The sequence below is a fragment of the Misgurnus anguillicaudatus genome, chromosome 2, assembly GCF_027580225.2.
Source record: "Misgurnus anguillicaudatus chromosome 2, ASM2758022v2, whole genome shotgun sequence".
Lineage (NCBI taxonomy): Eukaryota > Metazoa > Chordata > Actinopteri > Cypriniformes > Cobitidae > Misgurnus > Misgurnus anguillicaudatus.
In genome coordinates this window covers 10,870,369-10,892,570 of record NC_073338.2, presented here as the reverse complement: position 1 = coordinate 10,892,570, position 22,202 = coordinate 10,870,369, and the positions used below count along the sequence as shown (strand labels likewise).

General features: G+C 36.5%; 3 protein-coding genes across 5 annotated transcripts in view; 2 read left to right on the top strand and 1 right to left on the bottom strand.

The window, feature by feature from the left end:
• hecw1b (HECT, C2 and WW domain containing E3 ubiquitin protein ligase 1b) overlaps nucleotides 1–7,607 on the top strand; it is a 65,330-nt gene extending 57,723 nt beyond the window's left edge. For both annotated transcript variants that reach the window (XM_055201332.2, XM_055201331.2), the window contains exons 27-28: nucleotides 814–1,012; nucleotides 1,407–7,607. In XM_055201332.2, the coding sequence (XP_055057307.2) occupies nucleotides 814–1,012; nucleotides 1,407–1,518 (311 nt within the window). In that variant the 3' untranslated portion in view covers nucleotides 1,519–7,607. The remainder of the gene's footprint in view (nucleotides 1–813; nucleotides 1,013–1,406) is intronic.
• A 3,155-nt stretch (nucleotides 7,608–10,762) lies between these two features.
• coa1 (cytochrome C oxidase assembly factor 1) lies at nucleotides 10,763–13,365 on the bottom strand. Its single transcript, XM_055201329.2, has 5 exons — nucleotides 13,335–13,365; nucleotides 12,547–12,656; nucleotides 12,310–12,461; nucleotides 11,786–11,862; nucleotides 10,763–11,126 (listed from the first exon to the last, which is right to left on the bottom strand). Exons 2-5 carry the CDS (start codon nucleotides 12,638–12,640, stop codon nucleotides 11,045–11,047), a joined length of 405 nt encoding a protein of 134 aa, XP_055057304.2. The 5' UTR covers nucleotides 12,641–12,656; nucleotides 13,335–13,365; the 3' UTR covers nucleotides 10,763–11,044.
• blvra (biliverdin reductase A) lies at nucleotides 12,577–18,837 on the top strand. Of its 2 annotated transcripts, none has more exons than XM_055201328.2 (7): nucleotides 12,577–12,711; nucleotides 15,162–15,285; nucleotides 15,513–15,632; nucleotides 15,726–15,823; nucleotides 17,143–17,250; nucleotides 17,453–17,621; nucleotides 18,168–18,837. In XM_055201328.2, the coding sequence occupies exons 2-7, from the start codon at nucleotides 15,167–15,169 to the stop codon at nucleotides 18,430–18,432; spliced, it is 879 nt and encodes a 292-aa protein (XP_055057303.2). In that variant the 5' UTR covers nucleotides 12,577–12,711; nucleotides 15,162–15,166; the 3' UTR covers nucleotides 18,433–18,837. The 2 variants fall into 2 exon arrangements, with proteins under 2 accessions (XP_055057303.2, XP_055057302.2); XM_055201327.2 differs by lacking the exon at nucleotides 12,577–12,711 and adding an exon at nucleotides 13,950–14,086.
• Nucleotides 18,838–22,202: the final 3,365 nt, after the last annotated feature.

The window sequence follows — 22,202 nt, the reverse complement described above, 5'->3', positions numbered from 1 at the left end:
CGTGCCAACATTTGGGCCCCAGGATGTTATTACAAATTTATAACATATTTATTTATTTTGTAAATATCCTATAAACCTAAAAAAATCTTGACAAGCTATATATTGTTGGAAATCTTTAAGAATGTAGTTTTTATATTTTAAACCTTTTTGCATTAATGTTAATGCAGTGACAGTAACTTATTAATTAGTGATAATGCAGCTAACCGTTGACACCTAGTGGCCTTTATTGGTAAACCCACTAACCTCATTTTTTGTGATTTTAACTTGAAATATGGTTCACAACTAGACTTGTGGCTTTATTTTTCTTTTAGCATTTTGGGTTCCATTTAAATTTTTATGTTTTTTAAATATAAAATACATACTTAATTGCATTATTTAATAAAAAAAAATTAAGCAGCTATAACATTTTTTTATTTGATTTACAACTCCAAACACTTCAGTGAAAATCTTTAATGTTTTAATGTAAGATTTTGTTTCTAGACCAAAGAATGCCAGAGTTATATAAATTTGAAGGTTCACATCTCCTTTTCACCCCCTCCCACTCAAAAGAATAGTGACAGTGGTCTTTAAATAGTTTAAGGGTTAAAAAAAATAATTTTCACCTATACATTATATTGTTGCCTATTGCTACAACTATACCTGTGCGACTTATGACTGGTTTTGTGGTCCAGGGTCACATGCAGGCTTGGGTTTTGTCACCTTTTGTCACCCTATCAACCACATACAATCAACATGTGCTAAAACCTCACCTAGAAGACTGAAGAATTGTGGCTTTGAGTTTTACATAACAATGTAATCTTTGTTCACCGTCAGGTTATCATGACGGGCACATTGTCATCCGCTGGTTCTGGGGAGCCGTAGAGCGCTTCAATAATGAACAGAGACTTCGACTGCTGCAGTTCGTGACGGGCACCTCCAGCGTACCGTACGAGGGCTTCACCGCCCTGCGTGGGAGCAACGGCCTGCGACGCTTTTGCATCGAGAAGTGGGGCAAGATCACATCCCTGCCTAGGTACAGTCACAGCTTCTTCTTTGTTACACATATCTACTCCCCTAATATTCATACAGGTGATGAATATCAATACAATACAAGATAAATGTCCCTGACAGATATAAGCATAAAGAATATTTACGATAAATATAAATCGTTTAACAAATATGAGATATTTTATATGAAGGGGTGAGAATAAGTTTTACCTATCACAAATTGATAAGATCATAAGAAAGCAAACTTAAAAGTGCGGTCAGAGAACGTTATTACAGTTTGATGAATTCTTTTTTTTTTACTATGTTTTTAATACAATATAAAACCAGGAAGATTTACTACAAATTTAAATATTATTTAAATGTACAGACTAAAGATTAATCCAGACGAGACATGCTGACGTGCTGTGTCTGCTTTTTAGGGCTCACACGTGCTTCAATCGTCTGGATCTTCCTCCCTATCCGTCCTACACGATGTTGTATGAGAAACTTTTAATCGCTGTTGAAGAGACCAGCACTTTTGGCCTTGAATAAGGAGTTCACGCGTTAAAACCTTTATTCCGGTGACCCGTCCGTGTTCACCGTATGTAATTATCCGCTAGCGTCTCCTTCGTGTCTTGGGCTCGTTCTGAACAGCACTGCATGCAAAAGCCACCTGCGCAGGTGGACCACGCGTAACGGGTTTGTACAAATGATGCTGTGTATGCAATAGCGAAAGAGAAGCCTTCAATTTGCTTCAACACTCAGGGCCTCGACTTCCGCTGGAGTCTCTCCGTTCGCACACGAACGACTCGCTCGTGGCAGCCGCTATTTCTGTTATTGCTGTTTTACAATAAAAATTAAGTTATACCAAAAACACCTACAAAAAAAAACATTAACGTTGCCGTAATCTCACGGAGCACCACGGCACACACCGAGGACGCCATCATCATGAAATCACGTCACTTCGCAGGAGTCAATGGAGGACGGAGATACGGCAGGCCGAAACCTCAGTTTTACATTTTTATTTGTTTTGCACTAATCAGTATGCTGTGAATGGATTTTTTTTAAACATTCATTTTGTATCTCTTTCTTATGTAAACTCTTGAAAATAGATCACGGGAACTGTGGCAGGATGTTTAAGGCTTCATGTTGATATTTTTGACATTTTTGTATGTTTTACACAACACAAATATACTAACAGAAAAATCTGTGTGATTTACAAGGTTGGGATGCGAGAGGAGGGCAGAATTTATCACTTTTTGCTTTGTCAATTAATACATTAAGGTATCATATAAAGAGTCATTCACACTGACAGCGATTTACAGCATCAGAACGACTACAGGTCCTTCATTTTTTAAATGAGAGTTGATGATGAAGTCACTTGAGCGACAGACGCATTAAAAAAATCGTCCGCACACTAGGCTTGTTGCAATAGTCGGTATAGACGGTTTCAGCAATAACAACATAAACAAGCGGCTGTCGTGGTCCGCACGTAACTTCCGGTAAACTCCACTAAGAATAAATAACAACAAAGTTCTTTAAACGTAGTTAATTTGAAGAGTTTCGTTGCAAAACGAGATAAATCCATTTTTTTACATTTTTGTCAAAACATGTTTAATATTATGTTATCATGTTATTATTTTGTTTTATGGTGCTACTTATCTGTATTTTTTAAGTTATTAAGGTTTAAATCAAAACAAACCAACTGCAGTTGCATTGAAATTAATTAGAATGCACAACCAAAAAAACGAGATTTCTGAACAATTAAAAAAACGGTGGTTATCTCGTTTTGCAACGAAACTCTTCATTTATATAACAAGCAAAAAAACAACACATAGAATACCTAGAAAACCAAAACATTTGTTATTTTCGACGAGACATTTGTTCAAGAGATCAGTTTAGCAACTAGTCAGACCATTAAACAAACAAAACCGGAAGTAAAGTTCGGATCCAGACGTGTATCGCGTCCGATGAAACCGTCGATAACCGGTGATACCGGGGGTTCAGCCTTTAACCGGTTAGATCACTTGCCAACCGCGTCACTGTCTTCCACCATCGTTTTGATTTTTTCTTGTAATTAAATCATTTATTTTCGTTAGAGAGAGCAAACACTAACAACTAAATGTGTGAATTCAGCGGAGGTAAACGCGGGTCATGTCACAGAGCAGCAGGAAGCGCGTGTTTACTCGTTTTTGTTATAATTTACATATATAATGTTTAATATAAGCGAGATCGTTTTGTTGTGTTTTTCGTTTAGAATAATAATAAACCCTTTATTCAAGCAGCGCTTTAAATGGAGAAAGAGACGGTTAACGTTACTCATTTCCGCCACTGGCTCAAGTGCTAAATTAAAACAGCTGTTGCACTCGCATTGCACATGGATTCATAAGCGATTTAACGCAGTGTACGCAAGCGCTGCATTTAAACAATTCCCTCTAATTCAAAAGTTAAAGTAAAATGCGCACATCTGCATGCACATTTATAAGCCCCTCCCACCCGGTATCACCGGGTTTGTAATTCGCTGATTAACCGGTGGGAAAATTCTGTCACCGCAACAACCCTAGTACACACCAAAGCAAAGCACTGCATTCTCCATTGTAGATTACTCGCGGAATTTAACTTTGTGTCATGCGAATTTTCGCTTGAGGTGAATATTTTCAACTTGCGTGAAGACATGTTTAAGGGGGAATAGCGCGTGTTTTCACAGCAATCGCGTGGCCCAATTTGCATTTGTTCGCGTCTTTAGATTGAATTTGTAAGTAATCTACTCGTACAAATAGTTGAATTCGCGTTTGGTGTGTTTGCCCCATAACGCGTGTTTTCGTGGCAAATGCGGTACCCAATTTGTGTCATTCGCATCGCCCCGCGTGAGTTTGCATCTTTTGTAGTCTTTAGATTGACTTTCTATGTAATCTACTCGCACAAATCGTTAAATTCGCGTTTGGTGTGTTTTCCCCATAACACGTGTTTTCGTGGCAATAGCGCTTGCCCAATTTGCGTCATTTGCAACCCCAATGCGAGTTTGCATCTTTTGCCGGCTTTAAATTGACTTTGTATGTAATCTACTCGTGTAAATTGTTGAAATCGTGTTTGGTGTGTTTCCCTCATAGCGCGTGTTTTCGTGGCAATCGCGCCACCAAATTTGCGTCATTTGCATCGCCCCACGCAAGTTTGCGTCTTTTGCTGGCTTTAGATTGACTTTATGTAATCTTCTCGTGCAAATTGTTGAATTCACGTTTGGTGTGTTTGCCCGATTAACCCATGTTTTCGTGGCATATGCAGTGCATAATTTGCATAATGCGCATCGCCCCGTGCGAGTTCTCATCTTTTGCAGTCTTTAGATTGACTTTCTGTGTAATATTCTAGCGCAAATTGTTTAGTTCGCGTTTGGTGTGTACGCCCCATAACGTGTTTTTGTGGCAATTGCGCTGCCCAATTTGCATCATTTGCAACACCCCACGTTAGTTAGCCTCTTTTGCTGCCTTTAGATTATCTATGTATGTAATCTACTTGGGCAAATCTTTGAATTCGCATTTGATGTGTTTGCCCCGAAAACGCGTCTTTTCGTGGCAAATGCGCCGCCCAATTTGGATCATTTGCATCGCCCCACGCGAGTTTGTGTTTTTGCTGCCTTTAGATTGACTTTGTATGTAATCTACTCACTCAGATCATTGAATTTGCATTTGGTGTGTTTGTCCCGTAACGCGTGTTTTTCGTGGCAATCAGGCCGCCCAATTTGCGTCATTCACATCGCCCCACATGAGTTTGCGTCTTTTGCCGGCTTTAGATTGCAAAATCTTTGAATTCTCATTTGATGTGTACGCCCAATAACGTGTTTTTGCTGCAATTGCGGCACCCAATTTGCATCATTCGCATCACCCTGCTTGAGTCACCCTGCTTCGGGTCTTTGCATTCGACTTTATATGTAATCTACTTACACAAATCATTGAATTTGCATTTGGTGTTTGCCCCAAAAATGCGTGTTATAGCGCTTGCCCAATTTACATCATTTGCAATGCCCACACGAGTTTGCGTCTTTTGCCGGCTTTAGATTGTCTATGTATATAATCTACTCGCGCAAAATGTTGAAATCACTTTTGGTGTGTTTGCCCTATAACACGTGTTTTCATGGCAAATGCGGTGCCCAATTTGCATAATTCGCATCATCCCGCGCAAGTTCTCATCTTTTGCAGTCTTTAGATTGACTTTCTATGTAATCTACTAGCGCAAATCATTTAATTCGCGTTTGGTGTGTACGCCCCATAACGTGTTTTTGTGGCATTCGCGCTGCCCAATTTACATCATTTGCAGCACCCCACGTCAGTTTGCATATTTTGCTGCCTTTAGATTGTCTATGTATGTAATCTACTTGCGCAAATCTTTGAATTCGCATTTGGTGTGTACGCCCAATAACGTGTTTTCGCGACAATTGCGGCACATAATTTGCATCAGCCTGGTTGAGTCACCCTGCTTCGGGTCTTTGCATTGACTTTCTATGTAATCTACTCACGCAAATCATTGAATTTGCATCTGGTGTTTGCCCTTGAAAACACGTGTTAAAGCGCTTGCCCCAATTTACGTCATTTGCAATGCCCCACACGAGTTTGCGTCTTTTGCCGGCTTTAGATTTGACTTTCTTTGTAATCTACTCATGCAAATTGTTGAATTCACACATATGATGTGTACGCCCCATTATCCAACTGGGTCACATGGGTCACCTCAGTTGCTGCTAATTGCAGTCAGTGTGAACGCCATAAGAGTTGATTTAGCTTTTAAATGTTCTTATATTTCTCTTTATGACTGTGATGAGGGATTTTAAGAAATTTCAGACCAAATAGTGCACCTCCTTCATTTATTTATACACAAATTGTACCAGAGTGTCAGAGTGGTTTGTTTATTGATAGCTAGATTTCACTGGTGAAATGTTTGTTTACATTTTAGGATGGCGTGAATGTGCATTAAACATAAAGATCGCAAGAATTGTCTTAACATGACACAATGCATGCATTTCTGTGTACGTCTTTCCCTCACTCAATGGAGTGCGTAACTCCCAAACCTTTATGACTTTCTTCTGTGGAATATAAAAGCTATTACTAAAGTGCACTGATAAAAACATTACATATTTGTATTACCAGTGATGGGAATAATGGCATTATAAATTAACGGCGTTGCTTTTTTCAGTACAAGTAATCAAACAAATGACTGTTTCCCCCATTATAACACCATTAAAACATTACTGACAATAAAATGCTGCACATTACTATAATTGAGCTTACTGAAGCCATTTTCATCTGAGTAAACAGTTTATGCTTCATATTCATATTTTTGGAGCTCAACAGTGTCTGTCCCATTTTACTTTCACTATTTGGAAATAAGCAACATTTTGCTTAAAGGGGACATTTCACAAGACTTTTCTAAGATGTCAAATAAATCGTTGGTGTCCCCAGAGTACGTATGTGAAGTTTTAGCTCAAAATACCCCACAGATAATTTATTATAACATGTTAAAATTGCCACTTTATAGGTGTGAGCAAAAATGTGCCGTTTTGGGTGTGTCCTTTAACATGCAAATGAGCTGATGAAATGCAAACACTGATCGCAATTATAGTGGTTTGTTGAAATTGAAACTCAATTGTGCTGTCAATTATTTTCTCTCTATCTCCTTCTGCACTAAATGGCAGTGCCATGGTTGGATAGTGCAGATTTAGTATTATCCCCTTGTGACATCACAAGGGGAGCCAAATTTCAATAAGCTAATTTTTCACATGCTTGCAGAGAATGGTTTACGTTTAAGTTACTGGGTTGATCTTTTCACCTTTTCTGGGGACCCAATTATAGCACTTAAACATGAAAAAAGTCAGATTTTCATGCTATGGCCCCTTTAATATCACATTTTATGTTCAACAGAAGAAAAAGTCTTACAGGTTCGGATTAACATCAGTAAATAGAAAAGTACGTTTTCATTTTAGGGGGAGTTATTTGAAGAAACCATGACTTTGGTTCGTCTTAAAGGTGTTTTTCTGCTGAAAGAAAATCAATTGCAGCTCAAACTGTTTTATTTTTTTGCAACTGAATCTTTTGCTCTGCTTAGAATTGTAGAGAAATGCATATTTGTCTTAATGACCTGTATTCAATTAATGTATAGCGAATATGTACATATTTAATGAAACAGTCTGTGTAAAATCTACATTTTAAAATCAAGAGCCAACAGTTCCTTTGTTATACATTTCTTCATATTACTATTTACAAAGTCATAGTTTAAATCTGAGTATATGTATATGAAATGTATATTACTATGCATATATGTTTGGAATGAAGAGGAAAGCTGTTGGTGAAGGTCTTTTCTGCATTTATGACAAGGTGACAGAAATAAAGAGAAAGGTCTGGATCATACTGCCTTTATTACAAACGTCCGAATCACGGCATACTGGGAAAGGCGGATCGATTTGTCTCCTGCTTTCACCTCACATACACTAGCCTGCTTATGTCTTTTTACACTGTAACCTGTCTCTGTGAAAGTGAATAAGGGAGAAATGTGAAAATGGTTTAAATTGTGTATCGAGGTCATTGTTAGCGCCTCCCTCAGGCTGAGCTCTGTATCTACACTGTTAAACAATGTCAATAAACAATCACTTTCTATTGGACCGCCTGGAAATCTTGTGAGGTTTCGGATGCACATCAGTAATGTTTGTAACATCCAGTGACAAAACAATGGTACTGATATATGTAGAAGTTTTTAAATGCTTATATGTGCATTTTTGTCTGGGATAAGGATAAGCCCTGTCCAGGAAACCGCCCCATTAAGTTCAAAATAGTACCTCAGAGGTACATATTGGTACCAAATGTATAGCCTACCCTACATAAATGTACCTAATGGCACACCCTAAAAACAAACGGTGCTAAATAGGTAACCATAATCATAAGGTAACCATTTTAAGTGCCATATAGTACCTGTGTAGAACCATAAGTGGTGCTATATCATTCCACATGGTTCTTCATAGGCGCTATAGCACTAAAAATGGTTTTAGTATCAATTTTATTAAAGTGACATATTAGTAACTTTTTAAAGGGTATTGCCCCAGTGACAGCTGGGGTACATATTTTAACCTTTTATTTAACAGTGTAATTGATTTTTGCAGATTTGCAAATTAATCGGATGGAGAGATTGATCAATAAAAATCAGGAATTGCATTGAAGTGTGTAATAAGGACATACATTTATTGACCCAAAATGTTCTCTCACGCATCCAGTAAAGGGTTTTAAGGAGTTTTGACTATAGAAAGCAACCCATGAGAAAATATTGCACATTAAAGGAACACGCCCATATTTTGGGATTTTAGCTTATTCACGTATCCCCCAGATCCCCCAGCTTAAAGACATACCTTTCTCATCTCCGTGTGTCCTGTAACTCTGTCTGACGCACCCACCACTAGTGATGGGAGAAATTAAGCTTTTCAAAGCTTCGAATCAATTGAATCAATTGCTTCGAAAATGTGTTCAGTTTTTCGAAGCAGTTCGAAACACCACACACGCTGGTGACCCCTGCTGGTCAAAATGGTGTAAAGCAGATATGACCAAACATTTTACACTTTTGTTTTACAAAATAATAGCAAGATTTTTATTAAATTATGTTAAAAAAATTATTTAACTTAATTAGGACATATTTTAATTTAGGGCAAACAAATCATTAACACAAACTCCCTTTTTAATTATGCACATTTTTGATATTAAAGGTGCAGTGTGTAAATTTTTGCGGCATCTAGTGGTGAGGTTGCGAATTGCAACCAACGGCTTAGTCCACTGCTCATCCCTCGCTTTTGAAACACATAGAGAAGCTACTGTAGTCGCCACCAGACAAACATGTCATCGTCGGAGACAACTTGGTAAAAAATTGTCCGTTAAGGGTTTCTGTAGAAAAATGACGACACAAAATGGCGACTTCCATGTAAGGGGACCCTCCGTGTATGTAGATAAAAACGTCTCATTCTAAGGTGATAAAAACATAAGGATTCATTATGAAAGGTCTTTATACACCCCTGATAATATAGTTTTGTATATTATTTTGCATTTCTGTCAAAAGATCCTTCCGAAAATTACACACTGCACCTTTAAATCTGTCTTTAAGTAGACAAAATGGTAGTGTTATTAGTCAGAAGGATAAATGTTTTATAAACTTGCATAATAAAACTGACCCGAGTTCACCTAAACATATTAGACATTGGTCATTTGTCCCCCTAGTGGTGAACCATGGGATTTTCGAAACAGTTATGACGTAATGAAGCCTCGTTTGCTAAAATAAAGTGACTTGGGCCAGTTTGAAACACACTCCGAACCACTGATTCGAAACAAAAGATTCGCAAATGTTTCGAAGCCTCATGAAGCAGTGCTAGCCACTACCCACCGCTAGCTTAGCTTAGCACAAACACTGGAAGTAAATGGCTCCAGCTAGCATACAGCTCCCAATAAATGACAAAATAACGCGAACATTTTCCTATAAATATGTTGTGATTTGTATAGTCACACCGTGTACAAATAACAAGGTCATGTGAGATACAGACATCGTTTAATCGTATACATACAGCTAAAATCCCAAAATATGGGCGTTTAAAGACAAATTATTTATGGGGTTTTCAGCAAATGACAACCTGGGAAAAGAGGTCTTCACACCCCAATTAACCATGACCCAATCATCATAACACATTTATAGTCCTCTAATATTCAAAATAACCTCAAGCCATGCAAAATGTGCCAAGACAAGCCAGCTCAACTTCTGAGGAAGTATTTAGTTCAATGGATCTTTTGGCAGATGAAAGTGAAGACAGATGGTCTCCGAGCTCTGTGGAATATCAGGATATTTCTGGAACAGGGTGGTTTTCGGGATAATGATGAGATTGAGACATGCGGCCCCAACTCAGTGCAGATGATTTAGTGAAGCTAGATTCAGACTGACAATTAAAGCCATATGAAAGATTTTGTAATAAAATATCCAAAAACCACAGTGTGATATATTTAATGCATGACATCTTTCAGCTATATTTTATAAGTTATAACAACTTATCTCTAGTCAAGATAAATAATAGGAAGTTGACATGACTAAATCTGAGTTGATTTAACAATCCATATTGCCATTTTTTAGCTACGGTTTGTTAAATCAGCTAGTTGAGTCCAGCTTTAGTTTCAGAAATTATTTTGAATTACTTCTTTTTGCATAAAACTATCTTTGGGTAAAAATTTCATAGGCTGACCAATCTGACCAAAATGGTTGCCTTAGACTCACTTGTTTTTTATAATTTATTTATTGAGAATGCCTGAAAATCTGTTTTATTGGGTCACTGTGTTGATGTGGATAAAGTGTGTTTATTTCTGTGCATTTAGATTATTTATACACATTGGTTATATTCTGATATATCATGAACTGACATTTTTCACAATAAATGAACCAATAGCAGTAAGGCTGAGGGCAACTTACGGAGGAGACCAGAAAAATAAACATGCCATCCTACAAACAAACTCTTTTGAGATTTTGAATAAAAATGTGACAGTGTTTTTTAAGAGTTGCTGCCGAATTGTAGCTGTAATGCTTTATTCATGATATAATACATTTATTGTTTCAAGCGTTGAGGGTTACAGTATTAATGATCATTTACTGACACCTACAGGTTACATTCAGTACCTATAAAAGTAAAAGAAAAGCATGATTATACTGCAAAAAAATATATTATGTGCTGGAATTTTGGTTGAATTTTTTCTACTTTTATAACTTTACTAAATGCACATGAAATTAAAATACACTAACAAACACTGCAGGAATAATTTATTATAAACCGTTTTGGTTGTAATAATAAAACAGTACAGATTAAAAACAAAGAAATAACATCATAATGATATAAAAATAAAAATGCATATAATACAATATTGTACTTTACATCACTGTATTTAATGATGCACAAAACAATACGATATAACTTTCATACAGTATATTCATAAACAAACTTTTCAATTAGCTAAATTTACTACATGCAATAATCACAGACATGTCTGAAATAAACACATTTATGGGACAGATCTTCTGTGTGATGTTACTCTTGAGATTCTGTCTTGTTGAAAATCTTAATGGTTTCTCCATCCCTAAGCTTCAAAAACACTTGCTCGAGATGCCATCTAGTGACAGAAGAGGTTACATACTGTATTATGTATGTAGTGTTATGTCATACAACTGTTACAGTATACATGACAAAACATTGTGCATGATTGAAAAATAATATTTTGCATTACATACTGTAATAAAAAAATGGAGGGTCTAGAGTATTTTTTTTTAGTATTTCTTAGTATTTTTGTCTTGTTTTCAGTAAAAATATCTAAAAATTCTTAAATTAAGATGCTTTTTCCTGCTGAGCAACACGACCCAAGAAAACAAGTCCAGTTCCCAGACCAAAAACATAAAATTTAAGTGATTTTGTGCATAAAACAAGCAAAAAATCTGCCAATGGGGTAAGCAATTTTTCTTGAATTTAGTGTTTGAGAAAAAAATTATTTTAATATTAAAAAATGATATTTTTGGTCTAAAAACTAGACTTATTTTCTTGGGTCGTTTTGCTCATCAAGAAAAAGCATCTTAATTACAGAATTTTTAGATATTTTTCCTGAAAACAAGACAAAAATAGTACATTTTTTTATTGAAAATCATTTTTTGCATTGTAGTAGATGGTAATAGATCCCAAATTAGCAAACCAGAGGCAAAGATTTGGTACACAACAATCCAGACGATGTACTGCATTACTTTCTGCATCCAGAGATTTTTCGAGGTAAAATCAGGGTACCTGTTCATGAGAGTGTCTCTGCTGGATGTCATGTAGAGATAACCTCCAGTCTTTGAGCCGGTAACTGGAATCTTTAACTAAAAATAATGCAAATGAGAATTAATATAATGCTAACCAGCAGATCTGGTGTAAACTGGCAGTAAATGTCTTCTACAATATTTCTATATAAATATATATTTTCTACCTTGGTAAAGAATAGACAAACATTTTACAGACAGTGGTAGCTGGTTTATTGTTATTCAAAGGGGATCTCCTATATACCAGCTTAATCGGTTGACCTGGGCTCCCACAGGCAGGTAAGTTCAATTTAAATCAATTCACATTTATTTGTATAGCACTTTCCACAATGCACTTTTTTTTTACATAAAATGTATGTTTATATCAGAAATAAAGTTGTTTGATAGTATACAATAAGCCAATTTAATGTGTATATCCTAGCAATTATAGGTTTTCTATAATAGTTCACCTGATCTATACCATCTTAATCTAGCCATCATATGAAGGTGATGTTAAGAGATGCTGACCTGAGCGCTGGTGTGGTCCATGCGGTTGTGTCTGTCAGATAAATGGATGTTGTGGATCTTTAAAGGAGGTGCACCCAGGCTGGCCATGGCTGTAGAGTTATTATTTAACTCTTGAAGGGCCAGACGGTAGTACTCTGATTTAGCAAAATTTTCTTAAAGAGACAGAACAAATGTGTGGATTATCTGTTAAACACTTATCAACAGGTAATGGATGTGTGTGTAATGCTGATGACTTACTCTGCATGAGATAATACATCATAGCACAGCCTCCACCGCTCACCACAGTGACAAATATAGTCATCTGCTGGAGGAGACTAGTCGATCGACTCATCTTCAATTCTGGAAAACTGTATGAGAGTTTGTGCATGTATTAAACCTTACAAACTGGATCTATTTCATCAGGTATGTACAGATTCATACACTACAAGTAGCCTACAAATGATTTTCATTATCAAACGCTAAATCTTTTGCAGACATGCATAAAGTGTGCACATATAAAATGATTTTATAAAAAACTAACGTTTTAAGGAAATTTAAATGTATGATATAGATTTATAATGCATCCGTTTAGCATACAAAGCCAGTGTAACACTGGGTCACTATTTACGTCTCTTATTTAATACTTACTCTTGTGCTAATTCAGTTAATGTGTTGTGTTCATTTAATAGTATCAAATATGTATGATAGATTTATATGTGCTATGGTATAATTTACCTTATTCATACACCATAGTATTTACATAGTACACCAAGGTCATTAAAACAATACCATGGAACTACCCTGGCTGGTAGATTTAACACAATAACAGTAAAACCATTTGTAAACCGTTCAAACTTTTGTTAGTATGCAAATATTATTGAATGTGTGCGATCGTCTAATATAAAGAGGAATAAAAATAAATATGACATTTAGAAATCATATTTATTTAAATTTATTTAATTATTTTCAACAACTTCTTTAGTCTTTAAAAAGTATTTGCAGTAGCTTTCGTTCAATCTCAAATTTCATTTAAAATATTAACTCACCGTCACATTGATTCATTACGTTAAATAACTAACCGCAGCGCTGAATGGGCGCGGCCATGTTTGTTTTGTTCATATCAAAAAACTTTATTTAAACAGCTTGGAACACACCAACCACACACTTCTACCATAGTGCTTTTATATTTTTTATTTCGAAAGTATAGTATAAAAGAAACGTGTAAAATATGCAGCATATTTACGAACACAAAACTTTAAACACAATGCGAAATTACAAACAACTAAAGTATCAAACAATCTGAAAACTAAGCAAGAAAACTGTATTATGGAGACAATGCATTTGGCGCAAACAATAGTTTATTAATGGCGTGTAATTATCACAGTATGGTATTTATCGAAACAGAACCACGTGTAACCGGAACGCAGACGCACTGTGCGTTACAAAAGCCCCTTTAGAGAAAGTCATCGCAATCGGCGGCCATATTTGTTACGCATCCGGGCAGCGGTCAGTCATGTAAGACCCAAAATAAGATAGATATCTAAAATAGATATGTTTGCCAAATCCTAAATAAAGCACTTCTTTATCAACAATAACACCTGACATCAAATGGACAACACATAGGATTAAAACGCGCTAAAACACACTTGTTTTCGGGGTTGCTCCACTGCGTGACCCTTCCGCAGTTGTTAAATCAGCAGTCTTTGGCATTATGCAAGTGAGTTATGAAAGTTCTTGGCTGTAGCCTACTCTCACTTCTCTACAGATGCGACAGAGATCAACGGGTTGTCTTTAAAGGGTGAGGATACGGATCTTATTAATAAACATGCATATGCATGATTTCATATATGTTTGCGTTGTATCATCGTTCAGTTGTGCGTTTTTGTTCATCGCGTTCTGTTAACACGACATAGTGAACAATCTTTTCCTATTATTAGACTTTCCTATTCTTCTAAAAACTATATAGTGTTAACGTTTCAGAGTTTATGTTATTGTTTAGTTTTAGCAACCAATAGTAGTTTGCCCAACCCGTTTCCTTTAAACCACATTTTATTCAGTACTCGTTAGTTAGTTAGTTGGTTATATCACCATTTGTATTTGGTAACTGTCACGCCCTGTTCTTTATGGCACTTTTTATTATGTAATTATTAAATAGTTGGTTGGTTAGCTACAGCAATATTTGTATTTGCTAACTGTCATGTCCATGTTTTTAAACCATGTTTTATTATGTATTTAGTAGTTGGTTATGGCAAAATTTGTAGTAACTGTCATACTTTCTCCTTTAAACCACATTGTATTTATTCATGTATTCGTCAGTACGTTAGTGGGTTTATCAACCTTTGTAGTTGCTAACTGTCATGCCATTTCATTTAAATTTGTTTTATTAGTTAACGTGTTGATTTTTGTTTGTTTTAGCAACATTTTAAAGTTGATAACTGCCATGCCCGTTCCTTTAAAACATGCTTTATTTATCTGTTAAATGATTTGTTTATTTAGTTGATGACATTGATTGCAATTAAATAAATGTTTCCAGATCTTAAAACAAATTATGCACCCCACAAAAGCACCAAAATAACTTGCCCATCTTACAAATTGTCTTTTGTATGTAGCAGTAGTAGTTTAAAACCGACTTGGTGTACCATAGTAGTGCACTACTCCTAGTGTACACCGTATTACAGCTGATATACACAAGACTTTATCAGGCACACACAGCCAGGCGCGCGCGCACGCACACAAACACACGCAGGCAGGCGCACACACATTCACAAAATATCATGGGCTTGGTAACCAGTGTGCATTTACACCAAATGAGAAGTATGATTTTTTTAAGTCATGCACAGTTTGAAATGACAGATTTCTCTGTTTCCCTGCAGTCATCATGTTTGGATCAGTGGTAGTGGGTGTAGGCATTGCAGGATGTGTCCGAATGAGAGATTTACTCGCCCCTTTACAAGCCAGTGCTGCTGAAAAGCTCACGCTCAAGGGCTTTATCTCCAGGTCAGTTAAAAGTATGATTGTAAACATTTAGTTAACCCAAGTATTCAAAATTCAGCTAAAATGAATCAAAACAAAAATGTACATTTATGCATTTGGCAGATGCAAAGCAAACAAAGTTCATTGACACTGCATATGTTTTTTGGCATGAGTGTTTCCTGCATGGGAGTCAACACGTGAGCCACATGAAGTGAGTCCATACATGTTGTTTCTGTTGGCTTTATCTCCAGGAGGACGCTTGATGACCAGCAGGGTGTGAAACAGATCTCCATGAATGAAGCGTTAAGCAGAGATGATATCCAGGTGGCTTTTATATGCACGGAAAACACCAGCCATGAAGAACACATCAGGTGACCGTCACAGACCTTCTTTTAATAAATAATCCTTATCTGACTCATCTCACGTGTAAATGATCTTCTCTCATTTTATCTGCTCCATCTCAGGCACTTTCTGGAGGCAGGAAAGCATGTGTGTGTGGAGTATCCCATGACCCTGAGCTATTCATCTGCTGTAGATCTGTGGGATCTGGCTCAAAAGAAAGGTGACGTGCATATCTTTGTGCTTAGTTTCAGTTCGATGTGTATATTTATCACATACACTATTTTGAAATAGACAGTGGCAGATTTAGCAAATTGGGGGCCTAAGGCGAAGGTATGTATGGGGCCCCCCTATATGATCTTTAAAAGAGGAATACCAGTAAATTTGTGACCTCGTGGGGACATTTTGAGGTGATTTTTCCAGCAGTTTAATTTAGTGGATGTTTTCATCACAAACACAACGAAAGGGTTGTGAATTTGCCAATAATGTATTGTTGAGTTTTTGAAAAAAAATTCAAAGCATTTTCCCAAAATATGCATCAAAATAAGATTTGTCACCAAAAATCATTCCATTTGCTGAAACACAGAGAAAGGTGTGGCCAATTTAAGACTCAAAAGCACCTCATTGACGAAAACATCCCCAACATAACATTAACAGAACTAGGCGGTTGACTCACCAAACCTCATTATTGTACTGACAGATAAACATGAACTTGACTTTTTAACTACTACTTCAAAGTTTTATCTTATTTCTTAAGAATATTAATACAATTTACCATGCTTTTGAAGTGTTCATGATGATAAGGGTCTTATTTATTTATTTATTAGGTTGTTGGGGGCCCCCTACTATGAACGCTGGTAGGGGGCCCCAAGCAGCCGCCTACCTAGGCGTCTATGTTAAGACCGCCTCTGGAAATAGATGACTTTTATAGTCTTTTTTATAGTCTCTACTCCTTCAATATTGTTTTAAATTGTGAAACCTCAAGAAGATTCTTGATGAAATGCAACAAGTTTGAGTTGTTATGTATTTTGGATGCTTTTACTCAGAACATAATTCCCCGATTTATATTTGTATATTTGTGATGAGTTTACTATTATTCTGTAATGTGGGGAAAATATTAAGAATAAGTAAGCGATTTCAAACTTTTGACCAGTACTGTACATTTATTAACTTTTTTCCTCCGCAAACGGTAAAAAAAAGTTGCTAGAAAGCGGCAGCATTTTTATGATTTTTACAAAAGTTTAATGCCTTCCAGAAAATGTTCTTCTTTAAATATATAAACATACAATATATCAAATGAAAGAACAGACCCTCTTTAAAAAAAAAAGTTTAATCCTATCTTAATTTTTTCTCTTTTTATCACCTCTCAAATATGGGAAGGTTTCTTCAAAAACACCAAATTTTTAGCAAAAATGTGAAATAATTGCGTTTTTAAAGACTTCTGATAGAAATCTGATTCAAAGCGATCCTCTTAATAGGGCTGTCACAGTTATGAATTTCGGCTGACGGTGTAACGCAAATTTTTTTAACAATTTTCTTCAGGTTTGGTGCTACATGAAGAACATATTGAACTTCTAACCCCTGATTTCAAACAGCTGAAAAAAGACATAGCTGGAAAGACGCTGGAGGAGGGAACACTTCATTTCACAGGTATTATACTTCAGCATAATATCTAAAGATAAAAGTGTCAGGAGATAAATCACAATGAGTTTTTATCAAGATGTACTGTACCATGACAACCCCACTTACCATGAAATCGACATTGATCCTAAATCCTGCTGTATATCTATACAATTTGAAAGACTTTCATCTACTTTGTGTTTAGTTTCTAACATGTTTATCTGTTGCTCAGGTGGCTCTTTGAAAGCAGATTTTGGCTTTCCTTCATTCAGTGGCATTGCCAGATTGACCTGGTTGGTCGATCTTTTCGGGGAGCTCACGGTTACTGCAGCGTCTCTTGTGGAGGAGAAAGAGAACAAATACATGAAAATGACGGCCCACTTACTGACACAACAGCAAAAGTGAGACCACCACCGTTTCACACGACTACCATAAATATCTCTTTGAGAAATATGAACTGAATATTTATAGAGAGAATTGAGGATATAGCAGATTTTAGATTAAAAGTTAGATTTTATAATTTTGTAAAAATGTAAATGAACATTTCTTTTATGAATTTCAACTCTATTAGAGTTGATGTGGTGTGATTATAACGTTTTATATTTAATAGATGTATGTTTTATAATATGATGTTATGAAAGTTTCATGCATAATAAATATTGTTTAACTTTTGTGTGGTTGGTAAAGCGTTCTGTTCGTATTTAAAATAATATTTTGTATTTAAAATAATAGCACAGCTCAAGTCACACATTGTTATGTCTATAGCTCTTACAATGATAAAGATTTGGCTTTTAAACAAAGCACTATCCCTACATGCGAGAAATAGCAATAGTGAAACTTTCTTAAGCAAACACCATTAACTGTAATGATTAAAATTCTGTTCATTTATAATTGCATGTTTTATTTGATAAGTCCTGGCATTGTATTTGGTGTATTTTCTGTTACAGACCTCTAACATGGATTGAAGAACGGGGTCCAGGACTGGGCAGGACCAAACATGTTAACTTCCGCTTTCAGGACGTGACGATCACCGAGCTCCCTGCTGGTCAGCGCGAGCCGGTGGGTTTATTCATGCAGGATATGGTGTTGTTTGGCCGGAAACTGCAGGGGGATGTGACTGCGGCTGAGCTTCAGACTGAGAAAAACCGAATCCTGCACTGTCTGAAGCTGGCAGACCGCATACACGCGCTCTGTGAGAACAGCCAGGCCTGAAGCGGTGCAGACAGATGGACTCGATGAAATGAACCACTATAACTTCTGAGCCGGTGTTCAGATGGCTTTCATTAATGTCTCGTATAGAATAGAGATTTTGGAATTACCACTTATCACTGAACTGAAAATTTAAGATTAAAACACAAAAGTTTTGTGCCTCTAGTATGTTTGGTGTGATAAAAGGTTTAAATGGGCAGCTCTGTCATTGTGGTTTGTTCTGTGAATGTGAGCTTTGTATTGACTGTGTGTCATAAATGCTTTGAACTTCTCTTCATATTCAGTGTTAGTTTGGTGAAAGCAGATGAAATGTGATTAATGAAAATAAAACTGATGAAAGCAGATGTATAATGATCATATTTGTGAAAAGCATTGTTTTCGTCGCATCAAATAAACATTTACCCAAAATCTCGGGTTTTTTTTCTTTTTGTACATTTATTTATTTCTTATAGCACTTTCCACAATTTTGGAATGAAACAAAGCAGCTTTTACTTAATACATTTTGGCTTAAGAAAAAAAAGACTTAGAATTGCATTGCGACATTTAGGGTGGTGTCCCGGACAGGCTTATGCTAGACACGTTTGAGCTTGTAACTTTACAGATTTTTTGTGTGCATAGACATCTTTTAACACTCTTAACAACGAAGGAAAACATAAAATCGGGACTCCTTTAAATAAAATATATCAGTGCTGTTATTTTGTCTCAAGATGCGTATTGTTTTTTGTAAGGTTTGTTTATAAAAACTACTTAAATGTCTTTGGGGTGGTTTCCTAGACAGAGATTAGCTTAAAGGGACACTCCACTTTTTTTGAAAATATGCTCATTTTCCAGCTCCCCTAGAGTTAAACATTTGATTTTACCGTTTTGGAATCCATTCAGCTGATCTCAGGGTCTGGTGGTACCACTTTTAGCATAGCTTAGCACAATCCATTCAATCTGATTAGACCATTAGCATCACGCTAAAAATAACCAAAGAGTTCACAATTATATTACACAGCAGGCGATTATAGTCCCTTTAGTATCTTTCAATAGCAGGACACTATTTTCAGGCACTGCTATTGCAGTCATGTTACGGCAGCAAAGTCCTTGATTATTACGCCAGAATGAGAGTATAGTCCTAACCATATCTGCCTAGAAAATCACAACTTTTTTTCAGTCGGTCTTAGTACTCGATGTAACTACAGAAGAGTCAAGTTTTAAATAGGAAAAATATTGAAACTCTTTGGTTATATTTTTAGACGTGATGTTAATGGTCTAATCAGATTCATTGGATTGTGCTAAGCTATGCTAAAAGTGCTAGCGCCAGACCCGGAGATCAGCTGAATGGATTATTTTAACAAACATGCCTTACTGAATAAAACATTACTTGTGTGCATTTTGAAGCAAAACAAAGGGCACTGATGTATTTTAAGATATGTCAGTGCAAGTTGTTTTCATTTTGGACAGCTCTTACATTTATTTTAGTCTAGGACTAGTCTAATCCCTGTCTGGGAAACCACCGAGTCCCGATTTTCCTGTTTACACTAAGGGTTCATGGGGTGAAAATGACCCCATAAATTGATGCAAGTATGTTTGTGTGCGTGACTTTGTCTTTATGTTTGTGTCTGTGTGAGCATTAGAACCCACCACTTTACATCTTTGTTCTGTGTGTGTGTGTGTGTGTGTGTGTGTGTGTGTGTGTGTGTGTGTGTGTGTGTGTGTGTGTGTCTTTTCTATATTGAATTAGTGGTTTAGTACCAGGCCTGCTTTTCTGTGTGGAGATTTTCAGATTTATTCTGGATACATTGATTGTTTGTTTTTTTGACAAATAAAAATTTGCATTTCACATTCATTTTCAATTGGGGTCATATTGACCCCAACGACCTCTTTTGTAAAAAAACAATTACACATCTCCAGAACGACCGAATCAAGCCTAGTTTTTTATATGAATATTGACAGATAATCTAGAAAAGTAACAAAATTGTATTCAACTGAGATAAAGGGAATCGGTAAAAAAAGTGGTTGTGGTCATTTTGACCCCAAGGGACTTATAAGGGTTAAATTGAGGATATTTTATAAACATACCTTAGACAAAGACGTTACTGGTGTGTATCTTAAAGGAACAGTCCACTCATTTTCAATATTAAAATATGTTATTACCTTAACTAAGAACTGTTGAATCATCCCTCTATCATCTGTGTGTGTGCACGTAAGCGCTGGAGCGCGCTGCGACGCTACGATAGCATTTAGCTTAGCCCCACTCATTCAACGTTACCAATCAGAGACAAAGCTAGAAGTGACCAAACACATCAACGTTTTTCCTATTTAAGACGAGTAGTTATACGAGCAAGTTTGGTGGTACAAAATAAAACGTAGCGCTTTTCTAAGCGGATTTAAAAGAGTGACTATATTTTATGGCGTAATAGCACTTTTGGGAGTACTTCGACTCGGCGCAGTAACACCCTCCCTCTCCCATTATGAGAGTGAGAAGGGGAGCAGACTTTTCAGGCGAGTCGAAGTACTCCCAAAAGTGCTATTACGCCATAAAATATAGTTACTCTTTTAAATCCGCTTAGAAAATCGCTACGTTTTATTTTGTACCACCAAACTTGCTCGTATAACTACTCGTCTTAAATAGGAAAAACGTTGATGTGTTTGGTCACTTCTAACTTTATCTCTAAATGGTACCATTGAATGAATGGGGCTAAGCTAAATGTTATCGAAGCGTCGCAGCGCGCTCCAGCGCTTACGTGCACACACACAGATGATAGAGGGATGATTCAACAGTTCTTAGTTAAGGTAATAACATATTTTAATATTGAAAATGAGTAGACTATTCCTTTAAGACAAATCAATGGCAATGGCATATTTTAAAATCCATCAGTGCAAATTATTTTCAGTTGAGACAGCTGAAACGTGTTTTAGTCTAGAGACTAGCCTTAAGCCTTGTCTGTGAATCTAGGGGCTGTGTAACTAACGCCTAGTCCTTGATTAATCGAAATTCTGTCCCTGTGTGTTTACATCATAGACTGTAAAAAAGATGGACGACGCGACGTCGCCTCCCACCATTGTAATGAATTGAAGCCAAAAAATGTCCGACCACGGTCGCCGCCATGTTACGTAAAAACGTCAGTTTGGAGCCGAGGCATGCGCAGAAGGAATCGTCCGTGAAGCCAGAGGCGGAGCCGCGGTATCAAACTTCCGCCCAAACGCTCGCGCGGCCAATTCAACCACTCCAATCATAACGACACGCCCCGTTTCTATAGCATCAAATTACAAGCTAAAATGAAACTTATCACAAAAATGAACACTTGAACATACATCAGCGTGATAACAACTACTTGAAAGGACCAAAACAATCTTTCGAAAACTTTTATTGGAAGTGTAAATATTTTTTTATTTTAGAGCATAGTCCCATTCATTTGAATGGAGAGGGCGGGGTTATGACTTGTACTGCAGCCAGCCACCAGGGGGCGACCAAAGAGCCAGAGGCTTCACTTTTCAAGGCTTATGAGGCACACCCGGTTTACATATATTGTTTGTTTGTAATTCTGCACTGAAAAAAATGATTCATTGAATCTAATCAATTTTTTAAGGTAAGTGGTTGCAATCAATCCATCCAAGCTACATCCAAACAAAAAAGATTAGTAAAGTAAAATAAAATATAACATTTTTGTTTAAATGTAGCTTAAATAAATTGAATGCAACCACTTGACTTAAAAAATTGATTAAATTCAATGAATCATTTTTTCAGTGTGATTTTTCAATACTAATTCATTTTATAAAATCATTCA

Bases quoted from the DNA above. Each gene is read 5' to 3' on its own strand.
- coa1 (XM_055201329.2), bottom strand. From the start codon at position 12,640: ATGAGTCGATCGACTAGTCTCCTCCAGCAGATGACTATATTTGTCACT. The intron at 12,462-12,546 runs GTAAGTCATCAG...TGTCTCTTTAAG, and splicing joins GATGTATTATCTCATGCAGA to AAAATTTTGCTAAATCAGAG. The intron at 11,863-12,309 runs GTCAGCATCTCT...CATTATTTTTAG, and splicing joins TGGACCACACCAGCGCTCAG to TTAAAGATTCCAGTTACCGG.
- blvra (XM_055201328.2), top strand. From the start codon at position 15,167: ATGTTTGGATCAGTGGTAGTGGGTGTAGGCATTGCAGGATGTGTCCGA. The intron at 15,824-17,142 runs GTGACGTGCATA...AATTTTCTTCAG, and splicing joins GGATCTGGCTCAAAAGAAAG to GTTTGGTGCTACATGAAGAA. The intron at 17,622-18,167 runs GTGAGACCACCA...TTTCTGTTACAG, and splicing joins TTACTGACACAACAGCAAAA to ACCTCTAACATGGATTGAAG.